General features: G+C 29.1%; 1 protein-coding gene across 2 annotated transcripts in view; it reads right to left on the reverse strand.

The window, feature by feature from the left end:
• LOC126742869 (uncharacterized) overlaps positions 1-19,175 on the reverse strand; it is a 78,514-nt gene that overhangs the window by 10,770 nt on the left and 48,569 nt on the right. The window contains exons 8-11 of one of the 2 annotated variants that reach the window (XM_050449711.1): positions 17,056-17,633; positions 16,911-17,001; positions 8,103-8,357; positions 7,781-8,026 (exon numbers count right to left, since the gene is read on the reverse strand). In XM_050449711.1, coding sequence (XP_050305668.1) covers positions 7,781-8,026; positions 8,103-8,357; positions 16,911-17,001; positions 17,056-17,633 — 1,170 coding nt within the window. Of the gene's footprint in view, positions 1-7,780; positions 8,027-8,102; positions 8,358-16,910; positions 17,634-19,175 lie in introns of both variants that reach the window. The other variant, XM_050449710.1, reaches the window with a different exon arrangement.

Consider the following 19,175-nt stretch of genomic DNA (forward strand, 5'->3'; position numbering starts at 1 on the left):
CGAGTGAAAAGTAGTATGATTATTTAGGATAAAACGCACAGTAAAATATTTTCCGTGGTTTATCTCTATATTGGATCAGGTTCTCATCATTGCCGTATGGTACATTACGTAGTTATATAGGGTGATACAATTTAACTCCTCATCAAAATGGAAGTCTAAATATGGTGGATTTAAGGTGACACAGAATATCAGTTTCCAAAAATGATCTCGTCAGGAAACAAGACTTTTTAGGGGACAAGACGGAACAATTGTGGATACGAGATGATCATTGTTATGCAATATAGAATAAGCCTAGTTTTCTGTTATACGAGAAAATCTACTTGGTAAAATAAAAGTATGTTTGCTTTTATTTTACTTATTACTTAAGCATCGTTTAATTTTAATGGTAAAATGGGATTTGAAAGAAATTTGGAAAAGCATCTGAAACAAAAGGTTTATTAAGGATATCGGTTTTTTGGATATCGAATGAATTTTTATAGTAGAAGTATCCAGCAATCATTTCAAATGTCTTATAGTTAGTGCTTCAATGAATGGCATTATTATAACAAAAAAAAGAAGATTGAACTAAAGAATTTAATGATCCAGTATAATCTTGCTGCATTTGTGTACAAATTCGTTCTAAAAGAGTATAATTAAAGCGGTACTATTTGAGTTTGCGATTTTAGGTGTAGTATAGTGAATGTTAATTTTGTGAAGCTTACAGAAAATTTAAAGAAACTGTTAAGCTCAGTTCTATTATCACAAACTATTAAATCAGGTTAGCCATAATGAGATATAAATATTAAAAATTATTCCATTACATTAGTTGATCCTTTAAATGGATAGGCTTGACCAAACTTTAAAAAGTATATGCCAGAGTAACAAATTTTCTATTGCAATTGAAATAGTATCGATCTGTTTTTTTTGGAAGCTATCCTCCAATTGGAATTGCTTAAATTTAAAAGGATTTGGAAATTTCTTCATATTTTGCTTTTTGGCAAATAGCAAAGTTTTTGATACAATTAACCACATCTCTAGATAAATTGAGTCAATATTTTCGTAAGATATAGTGGTTTGCAATCCGCTATGACCTATTTAAGCGATATTTTAAAAATATGGTGATAATTAATTGTTTATATTTGTTGAAATTGTAATGTAACAACAGTTAATTTATTCTAAAAAATAAATAAGCTATAATTAAGGTGTTTCTATTTATATTTCTAATAATTCATCTTCTTTAATTTGAAAATATAAATAATAAATCGAATTATTAATTTAATTTACAAAAAACGCTTGCAAATAATCTTCTATACATTTTGTTTTTAAAATTTACATAGTATTAGAATTAATTTTTTTTATTTAATAAATGAGATAAAGATTCAAATATTTTTATTATTATATCTGGTGTTAATGAATTTTAGACTTTCAGAGAAAGGAATTTCTTAATAAATTTCTTCTGCAGAATAAATTGTTGGTAAATGTGAAATTATTGTTTTCATTTTTTATAAATTCTTCAATATCAAAAATTATCTTCTGTAAACATTGTCAAAATTTTAGGTAATATTGATGGATTTCTAGATAATGAGTCAAACAATATTTTCAATCATATTTAGTTATATCTTCTATTTTGATTGAAACTTATTAATCATTCTTTTCATTAATCCAATTAATATCCTCAAAATCTTCATTCAATTATGAAGAATTATATGCATGATTTAATAATTTAGCCTACAAAGTTGGTCTTGATTGTGATAAGAAAGCAGTTTGAAATCATCTATATGGCTGTTTATTAACTTGTCACGACAGATATTGGTGTAGAATGTTCTTTAGGAATTAGTTTCCATATATTTTTAATGGCATTAAAGATGAAACTGTGAAAATCAGCATCTAATACCGAAACTACATATAGTTTCTTTAGAATTTTTATATTACTACTACGACTATTGCGTAATTACATCTTTACAACTAGCAATAAAATTATTTAAGTGACATCCTTCTCTATTAAATGTGGGACTAATGTCCTAAAATAGTTTTAATTCTTGATAGTTTCCTGCCATGCTTTTGTTAAAATTCAAATTACTAATTTCTTCAAGATCTAAAAATAAAGGATCTAGAGCTAAATATTATTTTTTTTGTGTAAGATATTAAAATAGGGTTGAGATCGAGACGTTTCACGTTCTTAATAATTTTTTTTGCTTGAAATTATTGCATTGCATTGAAATTAAAAAAAAAAATCTAATCTATTAATGGAAAAATCTGTTTATTTATTCCGTTATAACAAAATTTGGCATACTAACTTTTTTTATCCCATTAAAGGAAGGTAACGGGCATAGTTCTATTTGCAAATATATTGCTAATTTTGCAATAATAAAACACCATGCTTGACGCAAGACATGACAGAAGCTCGCGACCTCCTCTTTGCGTGTAGCATGTGTAAGAATACTACAACGAAGTCGCAGGTGAAGGCAAAATATAAATGGAAAAACAATAAAAAGAAAATAAGTATATTACACAGAAATTAAGAAATATGGATTTACCTTAGTATTTCATTAATTTTTCTACATAATTTAATATTTGAAAATACATGCTAAAATATATTTCGAATTATTAATTAACTTTAAGAATGCTCTCTTCTACCTCTCTCTTTAGCAAATATGTATTATTATATATTATTATATATACAACTATGTATTATTAAAATCAACCGAACAAGTAGCTTTTTAGGAAGATTTATCGTTATCGAACATTATAAACGAATTTTCTTTTAATTTGAGTAATTTTGAAATTGGTTCCTTTTGCAAGCTTCATATTTTATTATATGGTTCTTGTCATACTATATGATTGTGCATTATATATTTAATTCTTTTTGGCAATAGTCTTCAGGTTTCACCTATGTAAAATTTACCAAATTTTTCTTTCATCAATTTTATCAGAAAAACCAAGAATAAGTGGTAAAATAAGATTTGTGGAAAAAAGTGATTGATTTACTTTTATACGCGGATTACCAAATTCTTTAAAGCAATTTTCTAAAAATTCTTTTGAATAATTGTTTTGTATTAAGATATTTCTATTAAAATCTTTTTAAGTTGTTAAATTTTGATTATTACAAATAATGTTTGCACTATCATATAAACATTTTACCACTCCTCTCGTTACCTTTATTGAAGGATAATGAAAATTAAAATTAAGATATCTATTAGTATAAGTTGGTTTATGGTAATTTCTAGTTTTAAATTCTGTAAATATTTTTTTATTATAATATCAAGAAAAGGAAATCGACGATCAGCCTCCTTTTCAAGAGTAAATTTCGTTGTGGTGATATGTTGAAAATAGTATAATTTATATATCGCCACCATATTAAAGGTTTTCTATCAAATGTATTAATAATTGCATGCTGTATTCATATTTTTAATTAATACCATTAATATATTACTCAAAAATTGGTGAAAGAAGAGAACCCATACTAAATAAGCCATGCCAAACTTTTGTTCATAAAATTCATTATTATATTGGAAATAAGTAGTTAATAATTAGTGTTCTTTTAAGCTTTTCTGTAAAAACTAACGTTATCAAAGAATAAAATACAATGAAATTAAATATATCAAACTACTTATCTTTTTTGTATCTCTTTGATGCTTCGCAAAAAATTAATGAAGCACTTTTTTTTAAATTCACACTTAGACTACCGAAACATTGGTTCAAATAAGGTTTTCCTATTAAACAAAGTTTTTCTTTCTTTTCAATTTCAATAAAAATAAAGTTAGGTAGGATATTGAAAAAAAGAAGCGACCTCAGAGATCGATAGACAAGAACTTCTGCCCAGAAAGCTTCTTAACTGGTATTTGTCAGTGGGTCGTGGAATCTCGCGGAATCCGTCGAGGTGCTTGTTTTATTGGATCATTGTCTCCAGTGTTAAATCGATGCTGCACCAAATCGATACCGACCCAGGTCATCGTCGTGCAAGAAAAATACATCTTGATTTTCTTCAAGAAGACGTCGCAATTTACTACACTGGTCTATGGTTAAAAGCGGTCTTTGAGACCACTTTCTGAAGTTCTGATTTGCCTTATCCGTGTCTGCCTTCTAGTTGCTTGAAGAGCTGCCTCATACTCTAGTCCATGGGCCAAAGCTTCCGAAATACTTTTATGCCATTCTTAGAGCATGGTTAGTATCTGGATCTCGAACCCCGTCAATAACACAATTTATAGAAATTTATTCTCGGAACTCTGTTGGGGCTGAAGGATAAGCCAGATTTACTAATCGAGCAACATTTGCCTCAAACTGTTGGAGTCCTTCCTCGGGTTGATGTCTCCTAGATTTCAATTGAGCCTGGTACACTTGTAGATGGGCTTCACCGTATCTCATCTCTAAGGTACGTACCAGTACATCGAAATTGAGCTGATCCTCAGATGGCACCATTCTTAATATTTCTGTAGCCCCTCCTCTAAGACACAGCTTAAGATTGACTGCCTTTTCTTCGTTATCCCAGCGATTTCCCCTAGCAGCGGCCTCAAACTGATTCAAATAAGTACTCCGTGCTTTTTTGCCGTCGAATTTTGGTGGCTTCACTTTCATCATTGTTTGCATTCCAGGAGCCCGCTTTATTTTCATCTCTAGTTCTTGGATTTTTTTTGAACTTGCCCCAATTCTTCTTCCACTGTTGATTCAAAGTTAGTCATGATTTTTTTCTGATTCATCTCCAAATCTGCTTTAAGTTGTAAATCTCGTTGCTTTTGTTTTCTGTCTCGTTCGTCCTGCTTCTTTTTAATTAAGTAATTTTAATTTTAAAATTTAAATTCAGTAAGTCTTCTTTCGTTCTTCATTTTCTTTCTTCCGGTCATCTTCTCATCAATTTCTCGTTCTACATCAAGATGATGCCCTCTTGTTAACGGCATCCACTAAAATAAGGGTTCCAAATATCTTTTACTTCTAACACCAATTGTAACGAAATTCAGGAACACACTTTCATTGGCAACGTCAAAACTTTAACCTAACTCGCCTTGACTGTCGTTTAATTGTTTCTACGGTAAAACTCACTAAACTGAAAATCATACTACTGATTAAAACTGAAATGTCACAAAGCGTGTCTTTTTTAAAGACCGATGGAACAGGTTCGAAATATTTAGAATTTCTTAATTTTTTTTGCTGAAGGAGACCAATAATTTTAGTAGAATACTGACAGTCAAAGCAAGCAAATATACAAATTCTAAAAAATTTAAAATACAAGGATTTAAAATAACATAAATAACCTAATTTGGGGCCTCAAACAAGATAAACTAATTAAAAACTAGACACTATGCTGAAAATATTAAATTAAACGTCAGTAGAAATAATTGTTATTTTATACAAGAGCAGTTGTATCGTCGGCAAAAGGAATAATTCCTCGGTGATCAGTGTTAGAATGTAATTAATGTAAATTAGAAACAAGAGTGGACCGAGGATAGAACCTTCGGGAACTCAATTTTTAACACTCAATGCTCTTGATAAGTTGTCTCCCGAGAAGGAAGATAGTTTTAAGGCTTACAAAATCAAAATTGTTTATTTGTAAACAGGTTATTTCCTTTAAAATAGCTTAGGTTCATATCTGATTCTTAAGCGGCAGTTCAAACCCTAGATAAATCAGGTACGAATGCGAAGGATCCGTTTTTATGAACTAGATAGAATATAATTTAAAACCCTGCAACCTTCTAAAGCCCACGAAATCATTATACCGGGTGTCCCATAAATAATGGTAAATAATTTAACAGCAGATTCCTTTGAAAAAAAAAATGGAAACAGTTTTTTTTTGTATATAACAAATTTAAAAATAACCTTTTTTAATATTGTGTCATAGCGCCACCAACAACATTTTAATTTTATTGGAAAATTTTTATTTCAACGTAACTTTTTTAGGCTTGGCATAATTTAATTTTTTATTTAAAATACGCATTGTGCAAACAGATTTGTTAAAAAAAGTTCAGTTCAAAAATCTCGCTACGATTAACCCCTTTTGGGGATATTTATATTTAAAATTTTCAATACACGCAAGACAAAGTTTTATGTTGCTACTTCAGGTTAAAATCAGGTTGTTAAGTAGACTGTGCCTGAGAAGATAAATTATTATAAATGTCATTGTCAATGTCGTGATTTATGTTTTTGTCAGTTACTTTAATGAGTGGTTGAGTGAAAAAAATTTAAACTAACGCATTTAGTAAAGTTATCTATTACCTTTTATTGTGTTCTTATTATTTACTTGGCCCACACAAAAACCAGACTTTAGTCCATTAGATTTTTGCATATGGTGATATATAAAATGACTGGTAAAAATAATAACTTCTGCTGAGTAATTTCGAAATGAGCAATTATTTTTTAAGATTTGGCGATTTTTCAGTAAAAGAATTTGACAATGTATTGAGACAAATTGAGGTCATGCCGATCATTTCTGGCAAATACTCATAATTTTTATTTAAAATTTAATTTTTGGATTTTATTATTCATTTGAAGTGTAATAAAGTTAAATATTTATTGAAGGTCATTTTTTTGAGTATATTGAAAACTTTAAATGTAATACCTCGAAAAGGGTTAATCTTAGTGAAATTTTTGAAGGGTACCTCTTTGAAAAAAAAACTGTTTGCAGAATACATAGTGAAAAAAAAGTTATTTATATAGTTAAAAGAAGTTAGAGTTAAAAAAATCAAGTGTTGCTGGTGGCGCATTCTATGACATTTAAAAAAAAATAAATTAAAAAAAAATAATTTTAAGATTTACCGTATTAAAAAAACCATTGTCCACATTTTGTTAAGAAAAGCAAAATAAATGCCAAATTTTAACCAAAATTCCAAATTTGTATCTTAATTGTCTTTGACTTTCGAACTGGGAAAATTATTTACCTTCACCTCATTCTTTTTTTTAAGGAATTTTAGGACATACTGTATATATAAGCGGTATGATTAATGTTTTTTTTTAAGAAGAATTATATTGAAGCCAAAATATTGTTTACTATTTCTTGGTGTTATCTGTCCGATCAAGAAACCTCCATCGGCATTTCTTTTTATATTTAAAAGTTGCAAATAATATAATCGATCTGATTATTTTCAAAATATGCGTTGAAAATAAAATGTATACAATGCAATGATAAATCAAAAAATAATTGCATAAAGGCGTGAAAAATACTGATAATAAATATACCAGCAACATTCAGAAAATAGGGTAGAACTGTGCTTTATGGTGCTCCATTAAAAAAAGCAACTTGCTGTGGTTTCTCGATTTTACGATTCAAATTTATTTTTTATTCCAAAAGATGTTAGAAGAGAAATCAATTGACTTTGGCTTTAAAAGTTCAGTTTCTAATGCTTATGTTAAACCCTGTAGATATAAGCGTGTCTGTCGTGTTTGTCGAAAACTGTTCAATTTATCGATATTGGCCAAGAGTACTTGCAGCACTTTTTTTAATGATAAGGTTTGTATCTTCTTGAAAAGTATTTTTTGTTTTATTATGCAGAGTTTAAAGAACGTATTCCGGGAACTTTCCCTGAAAATTAAAATATATCCAAATATATATCTATGACTTCATTTCAAAAATGCCTATCTAGTCATCTTTATACTAAAAGTTCATGAAATTATAAAGTATTCTTAAAGTTGGTTAAAAAACACATGTAGGTGTCCATTATGGATCTGTGACTGCATTGGAAGGGACTGCAGTATAAATTTCACCAACATAATTTCTTCTTGTCTTACAAGCTATATAACTCTAGAAGGTTTCCCATAATCTAAGAAACTGTTATGTAAGTTCATAATATAAAAGAAATGATAGAATACATACTGTTCATGCTTAAATCTGTGTTTTTTAAATGCGTCGTAATTATGAAATCTGCTTGGACAAATGAGACATTGGTACTTCATATATTTAGGATCTCCGGTATGTGCAAGCTTATGGGCCTCAAATCCTTGTTTCTTAGAAAAACCCGTGCCACATTCTTCACAAGTGTATGTATTTTCTTTTTTGTGAGAGAGTTGGTGCATTTTCAAATGGGTTATTTTTAGGAAATTGCGATTACAAGTATTGCACCTAAAATTTAAGAAGATATTATGATTTCAATATACGACCAATAAATTTGAATTAGATCAACGATAAATATTATTACCTAAAATTTCCTTGGTCCTCATGGGCTTTAGCATGATCTTGAAAAGTAAGTCCATTAAACGTCTCATTACAAAAAGGACAAGTAAATTCTGCTTCCTCATTCCATAAAACTTTTTTCTTCACAGGCTTGGCATAAAATCTTACATTTTTGTTAAATTTCGGTGCATATCTTATATATTTCTTTAATGAAAAGTGATGAATTTGGCAGTGCTTCCTTAGCTCCAATGAGGTGAACTTTTTCTCACAAACAGGACACCTAAAATTTAGATGTTTAAAATCCAGGTATACTTCCACTTATGAATAAAAGAGAGATTAAAGTATTGTAGCGAAATTCAGGAATACATTCTATTTATTTTAAACATTAGATTACAAAACTTTCACCTGACTCGCGTGGACTGTATACCTATTTCCAAGATAAACATGATTAAAATTTGATTGAAACGCGGTCTCTTTTAAAGATGATGGAACCTTTTGGAAATGTCCATATTATTTATTTCTATAGCGAGCAATAATTTCAATATAATACTGAATCAAAGCAAGTAATTACATAAAATTTACAAAAATGTAGAAATAAGATAAACTACTGGAAACTTAGGTGAAACAATTAAAATGAATGGGGAACATATCTATTCTTTAAAAAGATAATTATAAAATATGTAAATATTTAGTCTTTAAAAGCCGGTTTTATAAAGTTGAAAGGAATTATGGCACAGGGATCCAAATGAAATAAACCTTTTATCGAGTGTTAACTGAAAAATAAGGTTTAGTTTTATTCAAATAGTCAAGTAATATTACCTGATTAAGGTAATATCACTAAAATATTATTATTTTGCTTTGTGTCATTACTGTATCTAAGATCATTATGAATTTTATCAAAATTACATTTTTTATTAAGGGATGCAATGATTAGTAAAACTGAGTGTGTTAATAAATTGACTTCATATTTGGATTCTTCTGTCATTAATATTCTGAATCACCATGTTCAATATCTAGCCAATTTTTGAGGGAAAATTTTAGTCGTTGTAAGATGTTAAATTTGTGACCAAGAGACAGAATTTTAATAATATTTTATGGACATGCACAGTCAATTCTATTTTGAAACAATTTCAACATCTAAATAAAAAACTATGTCCATTTTATCTAGAGTAGTCTTTTTTAAAAATTTTAATATTGATTTAATTTTAAACTTTTGTGCTATACATTTTATGTGTTAAAACTATAATAGATTAATTGCTAATGATTATGATATTCATTTCAGTTCATTCATCAAGTGTAATACGCATATGTAGTTTAAATTATTTTTTATCAAAGTAATTTAGATTTTTTGTTTTATTCAATTTTCATTTAGTATCTATATTTTGCTTCACCTGCATAGTGTGTGTATCTCGAGTTTTATTCTTTTTTTCTGTTTTTCTTTATTTTGTAAAAGTAGTTAATGTAAATAACTAATATGCCATTTTGATATAAAATTATTATTAAAGGGATTAGCTTTTAGTACCTCAGAACCTAATACTGTTTTTTTTAAATGATAGTTATAATTATTGTATAACCGATTGTCCTGTATTGGATTCTTCTGCTGGGCAATAAAAGTTTATTTATCTATTTCTGTTATTCGTTCGTGGTTTAACATTTAAAATGTATTGCAAACTACAGTGTATCCCAGGATGAGCGAATTTATACGTAAAAATGACAAAAAAATTTGGAGTTGAAATTTGACCGTTTGGCATCCAGCATTGCTTGATTAAAAAATGTCTTGAAACGAGCATTTTTTAAATTTTATGAGTAGGCAAGATATAAAAGAAAATTATAAGAAAAATAAGAAAAAGTTCTTTACAATGCCATTGGGTTCTTTTCTGCTGCATTGACGAGTTTTCGTCGAACTTTTATTGTTCGGCTAGTGGTGGCGCCAGACGACGAATTGTTCATATTCTATTTTCGATTTCCCTTTCGATTTTGAACTAAAAATGTTTTTTTTGGGGTTTTTTCAGTAAAAATTGTCAGAACATTTTGCAGTGCATTAAAAAACGTATTTCCTTATCTCAGTTTTTTATTTAGGTATTTTGTATTAAGTAGGAACTAAGCGACAGGCTGTTACATCAAAAATGATACAGAGCTTCGAACATTTTTTAGACTTGCAAAGACCGGATTGAAAGATGCGGCCGAATTGAGCGACCGCCAAGGTCACCTGATTTAACCATTCCTGATTCCTATTTATGGGGCCGGCTTAAGCAAATTGTTCATTTCGGTGACAGATAATTACTAAAACAAAGAATTAGAGATCCTTGTAATTCAATTTCCATTGAAGAAATTAGAAATTCTTTTAAAATGTTTAGGAAAGGTATTAAAAAATGTTTCGATAATGGAAGTAGCTACATTGAATAATAATAATAATAAAATAAGTAAATAAAATAAATTTTCTTCTTAAATTAGACGTACTATGTACATTTTATTACCTATTTTTGAGTATGATGGTTTGTAACTCTTAAATAAGTGACTTAACTATTAGATAACTAAATCAGTTAGTTCTTTTCTAATAATTAAATATTAATAAAAAAATTATTGTAGGCCTATGGTTATGAAATTCGGTATTCGGGCATAATTTTGCATTCCAAATAACTTTTTCTTATAAACTTTTTTTATATCTTGCTTAGAAATACTACTTTACCTACTCATAAACTTTAAAAAATACTCGTATCAAGGCTGATTTAAAAAAATAAAAATATGCTAAATTTTATATTTTAATCAAGCAGGGCTGGAAAACGGTCAAATTTTACTAACTAAATTTTTTTTTGTCATTTTTACGTATAAATTCGCTTAGGGAATCCTGGGACACATTGTATACGTTAATTTTAATTTAAAAAATCAGAATTTAGGTAATTGTTATAATTTTTTTTGAATAATTTAAAATATTTTGCAGATGTCCAGTTATCCTTTTTTTTAGTCCTTTTTTATGTTGTACATTGTGCAACAACATACCTATAGGTACTCCATGTCTAATTTTAACTTTTTGTGTTCGCAAGAAAATATATAACTTGATAGTCCTATGGTTGGAACCTTTGGTGTGACACTCAACTTACGAGACAGATATACCACAAGCCTCAGAGAGTAAGAGTTTTGGGTTGTGGTAAAACTGTCTCGTAATTTAGTTTTAATATATAATTTATTCACAAATAAATAGATAAATCAAATAAATTATTTAAATCTCTTGTATAGTGTCCTTAGGATGACTTAATAAAAGTACAAACATCGACATTTCAATATAAAGGCTTTGGTTTATTTGGATCCCTATCCAACAACTTATCTACGCCAATGGTAAGTTCCATTTTAATATCTGTAAAATATGCAATAAATAAATTAGCCAGATTGTCACCTGCTACTTTTTACATTTAATATACTATTGAAATTTTAGTTTTTCTTCTTTAATATTTTATCAATATAACCTTATGCGCAACAGTAGAAATAATTATTCTGTAGTTCGAGCATGATATTTTCTTTTTAATGACATCAATGATTTGTATACAGAATGAAAGTTATGAAATCAGAATTCGTGAAATCGGCACGAAAAATTTTGCTTCATCATTTTCATTGTGATAATGAAAAATTTGTTTCTTTCTATAAAAAAACTTAATGAGAGAGTTTTTTTCATATCAGATTTATTTATATTCTATATATTTTTTGTAATTATTTAATCAAAAGCCTCAAAAAATATCACAGCACCTACTATCTCGCGCGCACCGCGATATAGCATTTCTTGTGACTTATTCAGATACCTGATCTTATAAAACAGAAGTAAGCCATTCACGCTTTTAGAAACGAAATAACATTTATTCAAAGTCTTGACAACAGATATAGATTAGCGCAGAAATTCCGAAATCACATTTTTATTCGCTTTTTATTGGTAACATCAACATTAATTTATGATCTATTAATAACTGATTCTGTTTTTAACAAATATTAAGTTAGTTAAATCAAGTATTTACTAGTAAACATAATCTTTTAAAGGCTCCGCAGCCTTCTTTACTTATACTATTATAACTAACGATTACCCAATCGGATTGTTTCTGGAACTTGAAAACAACGATAAACAAAGGAATAACAATGAAAAAATAATTTTTTGCAATTAGTTATTTAACATCAGAATCTTGGGAACTACCAAATTCAAATAATACGGTACGTTACTTAAGTTTTAAAAAAGAACATTTTTGAAAATCAAAGAGCAACGGTAATAATAATAAAAAAAAACCTCTTGGATTATAAAAAAAATCACCTTGGATTATGCTGGGTCTAACAAAATATATAGATATCACGATGCTTTAAAGAAATCTCTAATTGATCGGATTTGTAGATGAAGAAAGCAACTAAAAAATATTATACTAAATATTAAAGTAAACTTAGTATAAAAACTATCTGAACAAAGTAACAAATCCAATCTTCATGTTGCGAAGATTTGGTTGCCACCATTTGGGTTAAATCATCCATTGCCAAAATCAGCAAGATTTGCTCCGGCATTTTGACAAATGTCTTAAACCAGGATGGCTTCCTGTTTGTGGAAGTTTGTAGGATGGTTTATCTGATAGATCAGCATTCTTCTCTAGTTTTTTATATATTTTTGTTGATTATTAAATAATTAAAATAGCTTACTGCTAATTTTGAAATGTATATATCTATGTGATTATAGTTCTATTTAATGTTATATTATTTATTAAGAACAATGTCACTTCCATTAACCTCAAAAATAGATATGGCATCTAAAGCTGAACTTTAAATCTGAAATGTGATCATAAAAATTGCAATTACAGGCACTGACAGGCAAGTCCAAAGACAAGCAGCAAAAAGGTATGCTAATATTCCATGAAATAATAAATCAAACGTAATTATTTTATAGACTTGATAGACTTATGTATTATTAAGAAATAATAAATAAGTCAATAAATTACTAAATAAGTCTGTATAATTTAAAATCGATTCAATTCGTAATTTTCATTTTAATTTTAGAAAACATTCACGATCTTTCATCTGACTATTTTTACCCTTATAAAGCGGAGATAAAATGTAATAAAGATTGGGGATAGAGATATCAAGATCAGAAAAGAAAGACATATATTGCAAATGACAGTGAGGACAGACCTTTGCTTCGCATCACAATTTTATCCACATTGTTCGATTATTTGAAAGAAAAGATCTATATTTCGGAGAATTCTGAACCTGGCATTGGTACGAAAACCTTATTTTTTCGTTACTCTTCCTTGTCTGTAGAGAAATTCTAAATACCCAAGCAGAAACTGGCTTGTTTTGCTTCTTCCACTACCCACATTGGCCTTAACAAGAAAATTACTGTCTTCCTGCTAACTTTCGTAAATCCTTTTCACAATATATCTTTTTAAATACATGTATAAAGGGCTCATGTTAGAGACGGCATCCTATTCATTGGATGAACATTTTAAAATCTTAAATTGAATATTATGTCCTTTTTAGTGTTTAACCTATTACTTTTATCGTTTTTTTATCTATTTATTTATGGTAACTTCTTGACTGTTCTACTAATAGATTTGTATGTATTGTTCATGACAAATTTTATTTCTTTATAATAATAAAGTACATCTTGACTTCTTACATGGATTATTTTATGGTTAAATATATAACCAATGTTAAAAATATATATCGTTAGTATTGATTATTATTAATTTTAACAAAAACTAGATATATTCAATTTGAATGCCTTATTTTATAACACTTATGATGACTGTCAAATTGAATCCATCCTCTATAGGAAGCTATAGTTATTATATAAACTATAGTTAACATTGAATTCCTAATTATTCAAGCATACTGCAACAACTGAAAATAGCAATATATTATAATATAGCAATTAGATTTACTATAAGCCATAAAAGTACAAAATGTTAAATTTTTGATTTCAAAAATTAACATATTACGAAAAAGTATATAAAGAGGTTACCTACAACGAAATATCAATATACAATGTTGCCATTACAGGCGAAACCAGATTTCCTAAATTTCGATGATTTATAGTTTGGTATAAGTTGGTTATAAGTCTATGGTAAGGCATGTCCTTCAAATAACAAATCACATTATACTTAAACAATAAATAAATTTAAATAATCTTAGTGTGTCAATCGTCCCGCCATGTTTTATTTTTATCAATTTTCAACGACAAGTAGTGACATTATTGTATCCACTTGATTATTTTCTAACGCCACGCCATCATAGCAAAACTTATAAAATTAAGAAACCTTTCCTAGTGCGTTAAGAACTTCCTTTATTTTTAAAGCTTAGTACGATTAAATTATAAAAATATAATTATAAAATTCCATTTAAAAAAAGTCACTTAAATTTCATTTATATTTTTCTTTTTTGACTATCCTGTAATAACAACTATCAAAATTTTATATAGTCTATTAATATTGGTTCTTCTCTACAAAGCACCCGATCAAAATATAATATTAAGGTATAGGAAAAAATTGATAATTATTATAGGATCTGCAAACGTCAGTTTTGACATAAAAACTTAAATATTCTATAAAAACCGCTAAAAGATTTAGATGTAGGCCATTTTAAACAAAAAGTATTTAGATTCTAATGTAGAATTCAAGAATAAACAATATAATATCTTGTCCTATTTAAAAAAGCAAAATTGAGACCTGCTTCCAGTATAACCGTAACTGCCGCGATCGGGAAAATATTTAATATACAGGGTGTTCATTTGAAAACTTCCCACCACGGATTTATCGAAAACCACTGTTTAAAAAAAAAACGTCGAAATACGTCAAAAGGTTTTTCAAGGGGGACAACTTTCTAACCTAAAATTACTTCACCCCCTTTCACCCTCTGCCCCCCAGGGTCATCCCCTTAAAAATTCTAAATGGCAAGGGCTATCGAGTAATAGCTTGTTTAAAAGGTCTTTCAAAGTCTTTTATTTTGACGTTTGATTTTTTTTAAATCGGTCGATTCGTTTTCGAGAAAATTAGAAAAATCTTTGTTTATCTTAATTTGTTCAAATAGAAAACAAAAACATGAAAATATCAGTTTTTATTTCAATAAGTGTTCAAAATGTTGTCCGTTAGGGTTTGCCAAATCTACAATTCGTTTATAATTTAAAACGGAAACTACCAACATAAACAGCAATTCCGAAGATTAGACGTGGAAAAAACTAAATAACAACTTGAATTTTTTTCCGCATTCTTTTTATCAACACAGATATCCTGGGCGAACTGTATTTATTGTTATACCTGCTTAGTTATTTATAGTTGCTAAGGAAAATAAAGAATTTATTTTGCCGTCAGTTACATTTGTGACAGTCTTGGAATAGTGAAAATTTATTTGTTGAATTGAAGATTTTACTTCCAAAATGGTTTACACACTAAAAGAAAGAGTGGAAATTATTCTAATTTATGGTGCCCAAAATCAATGTGCTCGGCAAACTGCCGTCACGTTTAACGCCAGACATCCGGAGAAGATAACTTCGCATAGGTATGTTTTTGACCTTGTTACTAAGTTTACTGAAACTGGATCTGTTGCAAATAAAAAACGTGATCATCGGCGAATTTTGGATGAAGCCGCTCAAGTTGAAGTTTTGGGTAATTTTGGAATAAATCCTAATACTTCATTACGCAAAATTCTTGCTGCCACTGGTATTTTATTAGGCTCTGTTGACACAGTTCCACCAAACTTCATAAATTTCATCCATTCAAAATGAAAATATTGCAAGATTTAACCAAATACGATTGCAATAGGCGAGTTGAGTTTTGTCAAAAAATGACTGAAGCGATTAATGATTATTCTATTCATGTAAATAATATCGGCTTCAGCGATGAATGCACATTTTATCTAAATGGATTTGTTAATAAGCATAACTGTAGATATTGGAGCAATGAAAATCCTCATGCCTTTGTAGAAGGGCATACCCAGTACCCTCAAAAAATTAATGTATGGACAGGCATTTTAGGAAATAAAGTGATTGGGCCATTATTTATTAACGGAAATTTAAATGGAGACATTTATTTGGATATGTTGAAAAATACCATCAATCTGCTTATCACTGAATCCATTGAAAACCAAATGGATGATGATGGAAACCATATACTTGATGAGGATATAATATATTTCCAGCAAGATGGCGCTCCACCTCACTATGTTGTTCCCGTTCAGGAATGGCTAGACGACGAGTTTCCAGATAAATGGATAGGGCGAAGGGGGCCTATAGAATGGCCTGCTAGATCTCCTGATATAACGCCGTTAGACTTTTTTCTATAGGGTCATTTGAAATCTATTGTGTTTACTCCCCAACCTGAAAGTTTGGATGAACTTCGTCAACGCATCATCGACAGCTGCCATAATCCCCCACAACATGTTTTTGAAAATGTCCGTCAGGAATTTGAACATCGCCTATATCATTGTTTGGCCAAAAACGGGTAACATTTTGAACACTTAATGAAATAAAAACTGATATTTTCATGTTTTTGTTTTCTATCTGAACAAATTAAGAAAAACAAAGATTTTTCTAATTTTCTCGAAAACGAATCGACCGATTTAAAAAAATGAAACGTCAAAATAAAAGATTTCGAAAGACCTTTTAAACAAGCTATTATTCGATACCCCTTGCCGTTTAAAATTTTTAAGGGGATGACACTGGGGGGCAATGGGTGAAGTAATTTTAGGTTAAAAAGTTGTCCCCCTTGACAAACCTTTTGACGTATTTCGGCGTTTTTATATTAAACAGTGGTTTTCCATAAATCCGTGATGGGAAATTTTCAAATGAACACCCTGTATTTATCACTAATAAACTTACCTATGAAGCTTCGGAGGTGCCGACATTTGTGAACCTCCGGCTAAATTTAAATATTGATTCACTGCTTCTGTGTGAACTAAATTATCACCATCTAAAACAGTACTTTTTATAGGAGCTGAACTGTGGCAATTTTTAAAATTTTTACTTCGATATTTAAATGATGGTGAAGTTGGCAATTCTCGAGGCAAATAAAGTTCGTCATCTTCTTCGCTCGTGTCAGAGTCATCATTTTCTATATCTTCCCCATTACTTTGTAATGAATTACAAGAATCGACAAAAATACTATCCACTGGAACTACACAGCCATAACGTTCTATAATCTTTCTACAACGCTTAAGTGGCACTCTTGTTTGTGACTCAGGTGTCAAATTTTGATCGTCTCTATTACTTACAATGTTTTTCTTAGAAACTGTGGTATTCTTTTCAATGCACGCAATTTTTCTATGTATTTGTTTAGGTGATAGAGGAATATGTAAACTTTGTGGTAAGTTACGTTGCTCATTCAGATCAATACTCTCAACAGGAACTGCACATCCGTAACGTTCAATGTTTTTTCTACGTCGTTTAGGTGGTAGTGTTGTTTGTGAATCATGTGCCAAATTTAGTTCTTCGTGTTCATCCAATACATCTTTATACACTAAATTAGCATCTAGAACGGTCCTTTTCTTAGAAATTTGCATATTCTGTTGCAAATTAAGTTCTTCATTTTCTCTCAACTTTTTTCTATAAAATGAATAATTAAAAAAAGTTCATATATTATAATAAATATTTAATATTAAAAGTCAATACCAAAACATAATTAATAATTCGAGTGTTGATTTTTCAAGTTTAGAGATTAAAATGTAGATCCAGATTATTTTTTGTAATTGTAACTGTAATTGCAATTTGAACATTTTTTTAGAAAATCAATTGATTTTCTGATTAAAAAAAATTTCGAAATTCTGAAAAAAATTAATAAGCTTAAAACTTAATAAATAACAATAATACAATAAAATTTGATTTAAAGTAGTCCTCAGATGAAATCAGCTCTTTTTCTACCAGGTTTTTTATTTTCCTGTTATACTGGGCGGGGTAGAAGTGTAAAATTTGACAGCTGGATCGTTCATCAACAGTTACATTAATATTAATATTATTAAAAAATTAATATTATATAAAGAGATACTATGCAATAAATATTGGCGATTATTGTTATTTTTTGTGAGATAACTATGAATGCCTATCTTTAATTGATATAAGCAAGATTCGGTCTAATAGGTAACAGATATAATATGCTTGTAGACCTATAACCAAGTCGAAATAATATATTTTCTTTGCTACCCAAAAGCCGTATTGATGCCGCGATTGACCCCAAGATAACTTAAATAAGAATTAAACTTGCTGTGGAAGATTTTCCTTGAAAGTTACATAACCAAGGTTTCTAAATTGAAAAAGTTAATTTAACAGATAGAAACGTATCATCCATTCTTCTCTAAGAGACCAAACGAAAACAAAAACAAAGGTAAGGACACAAAGTCACGGTCTCATCCAATCTATATAATTTATTAAAAAAGGTTAAAAGCTACACGTGTTTCGCTCCTGTCGGAGCATCATCAGACCTAGACCTACACAGATCACATTACAACATTGTCAAAAATGTAATGTCAAAGTTGTAATGTGATCTGTGTAGGTCTAGGCCTGATGATGCTCCGACAGGAGCGAAACACGTGTAGCTTTTAACCTTTTTTAATAAATTATATAGATTGGATGAGACCGTGACTTTGTGTCCTTACCTTTGTTTTTGTTAATTTAACAGGTTGACTGTTAAATTGGCACCAAGAAGTATTTATTCTACTCTACATTGCGGCAGTAAAGCTGTGTAGTTTCTGCAAAAAAATGCAGGTAATTAGGAATAAGTAAATATCCAATTGACTAATAAATGAAAATCAAAATTTTCAAAATGTTGTTAGTTATGATTGTTGGTCTTCTTGTTAGGTTTATGGCCAAATCCTAAATTAGTTCATTAGAATTTTATTTATGTTGTCATGCGTTGTAATTTTAATTGTAATGGTTTAACTTAATTTTAAATCAAAATTGCATTTTAAACACCATTTTGGCTTTGTGTCTCATATTTTAATCTTTATTGATTTTTACCGAATTTATTTTTTTAGCCAATTTTAATGTTTTGTTTAGATTTTTTATTTAAGAAATCTTTAAGTCACATTGTATTTTAGGGCCTTACGACGCCAATATATTTGGTGAAATTATTGGATTGTTAAAAGTAAGGAC

Source organism: Anthonomus grandis, chromosome 12, assembly GCF_022605725.1.
Source record: "Anthonomus grandis grandis chromosome 12, icAntGran1.3, whole genome shotgun sequence".
Classification (NCBI taxonomy): domain Eukaryota; kingdom Metazoa; phylum Arthropoda; class Insecta; order Coleoptera; family Curculionidae; genus Anthonomus; species Anthonomus grandis.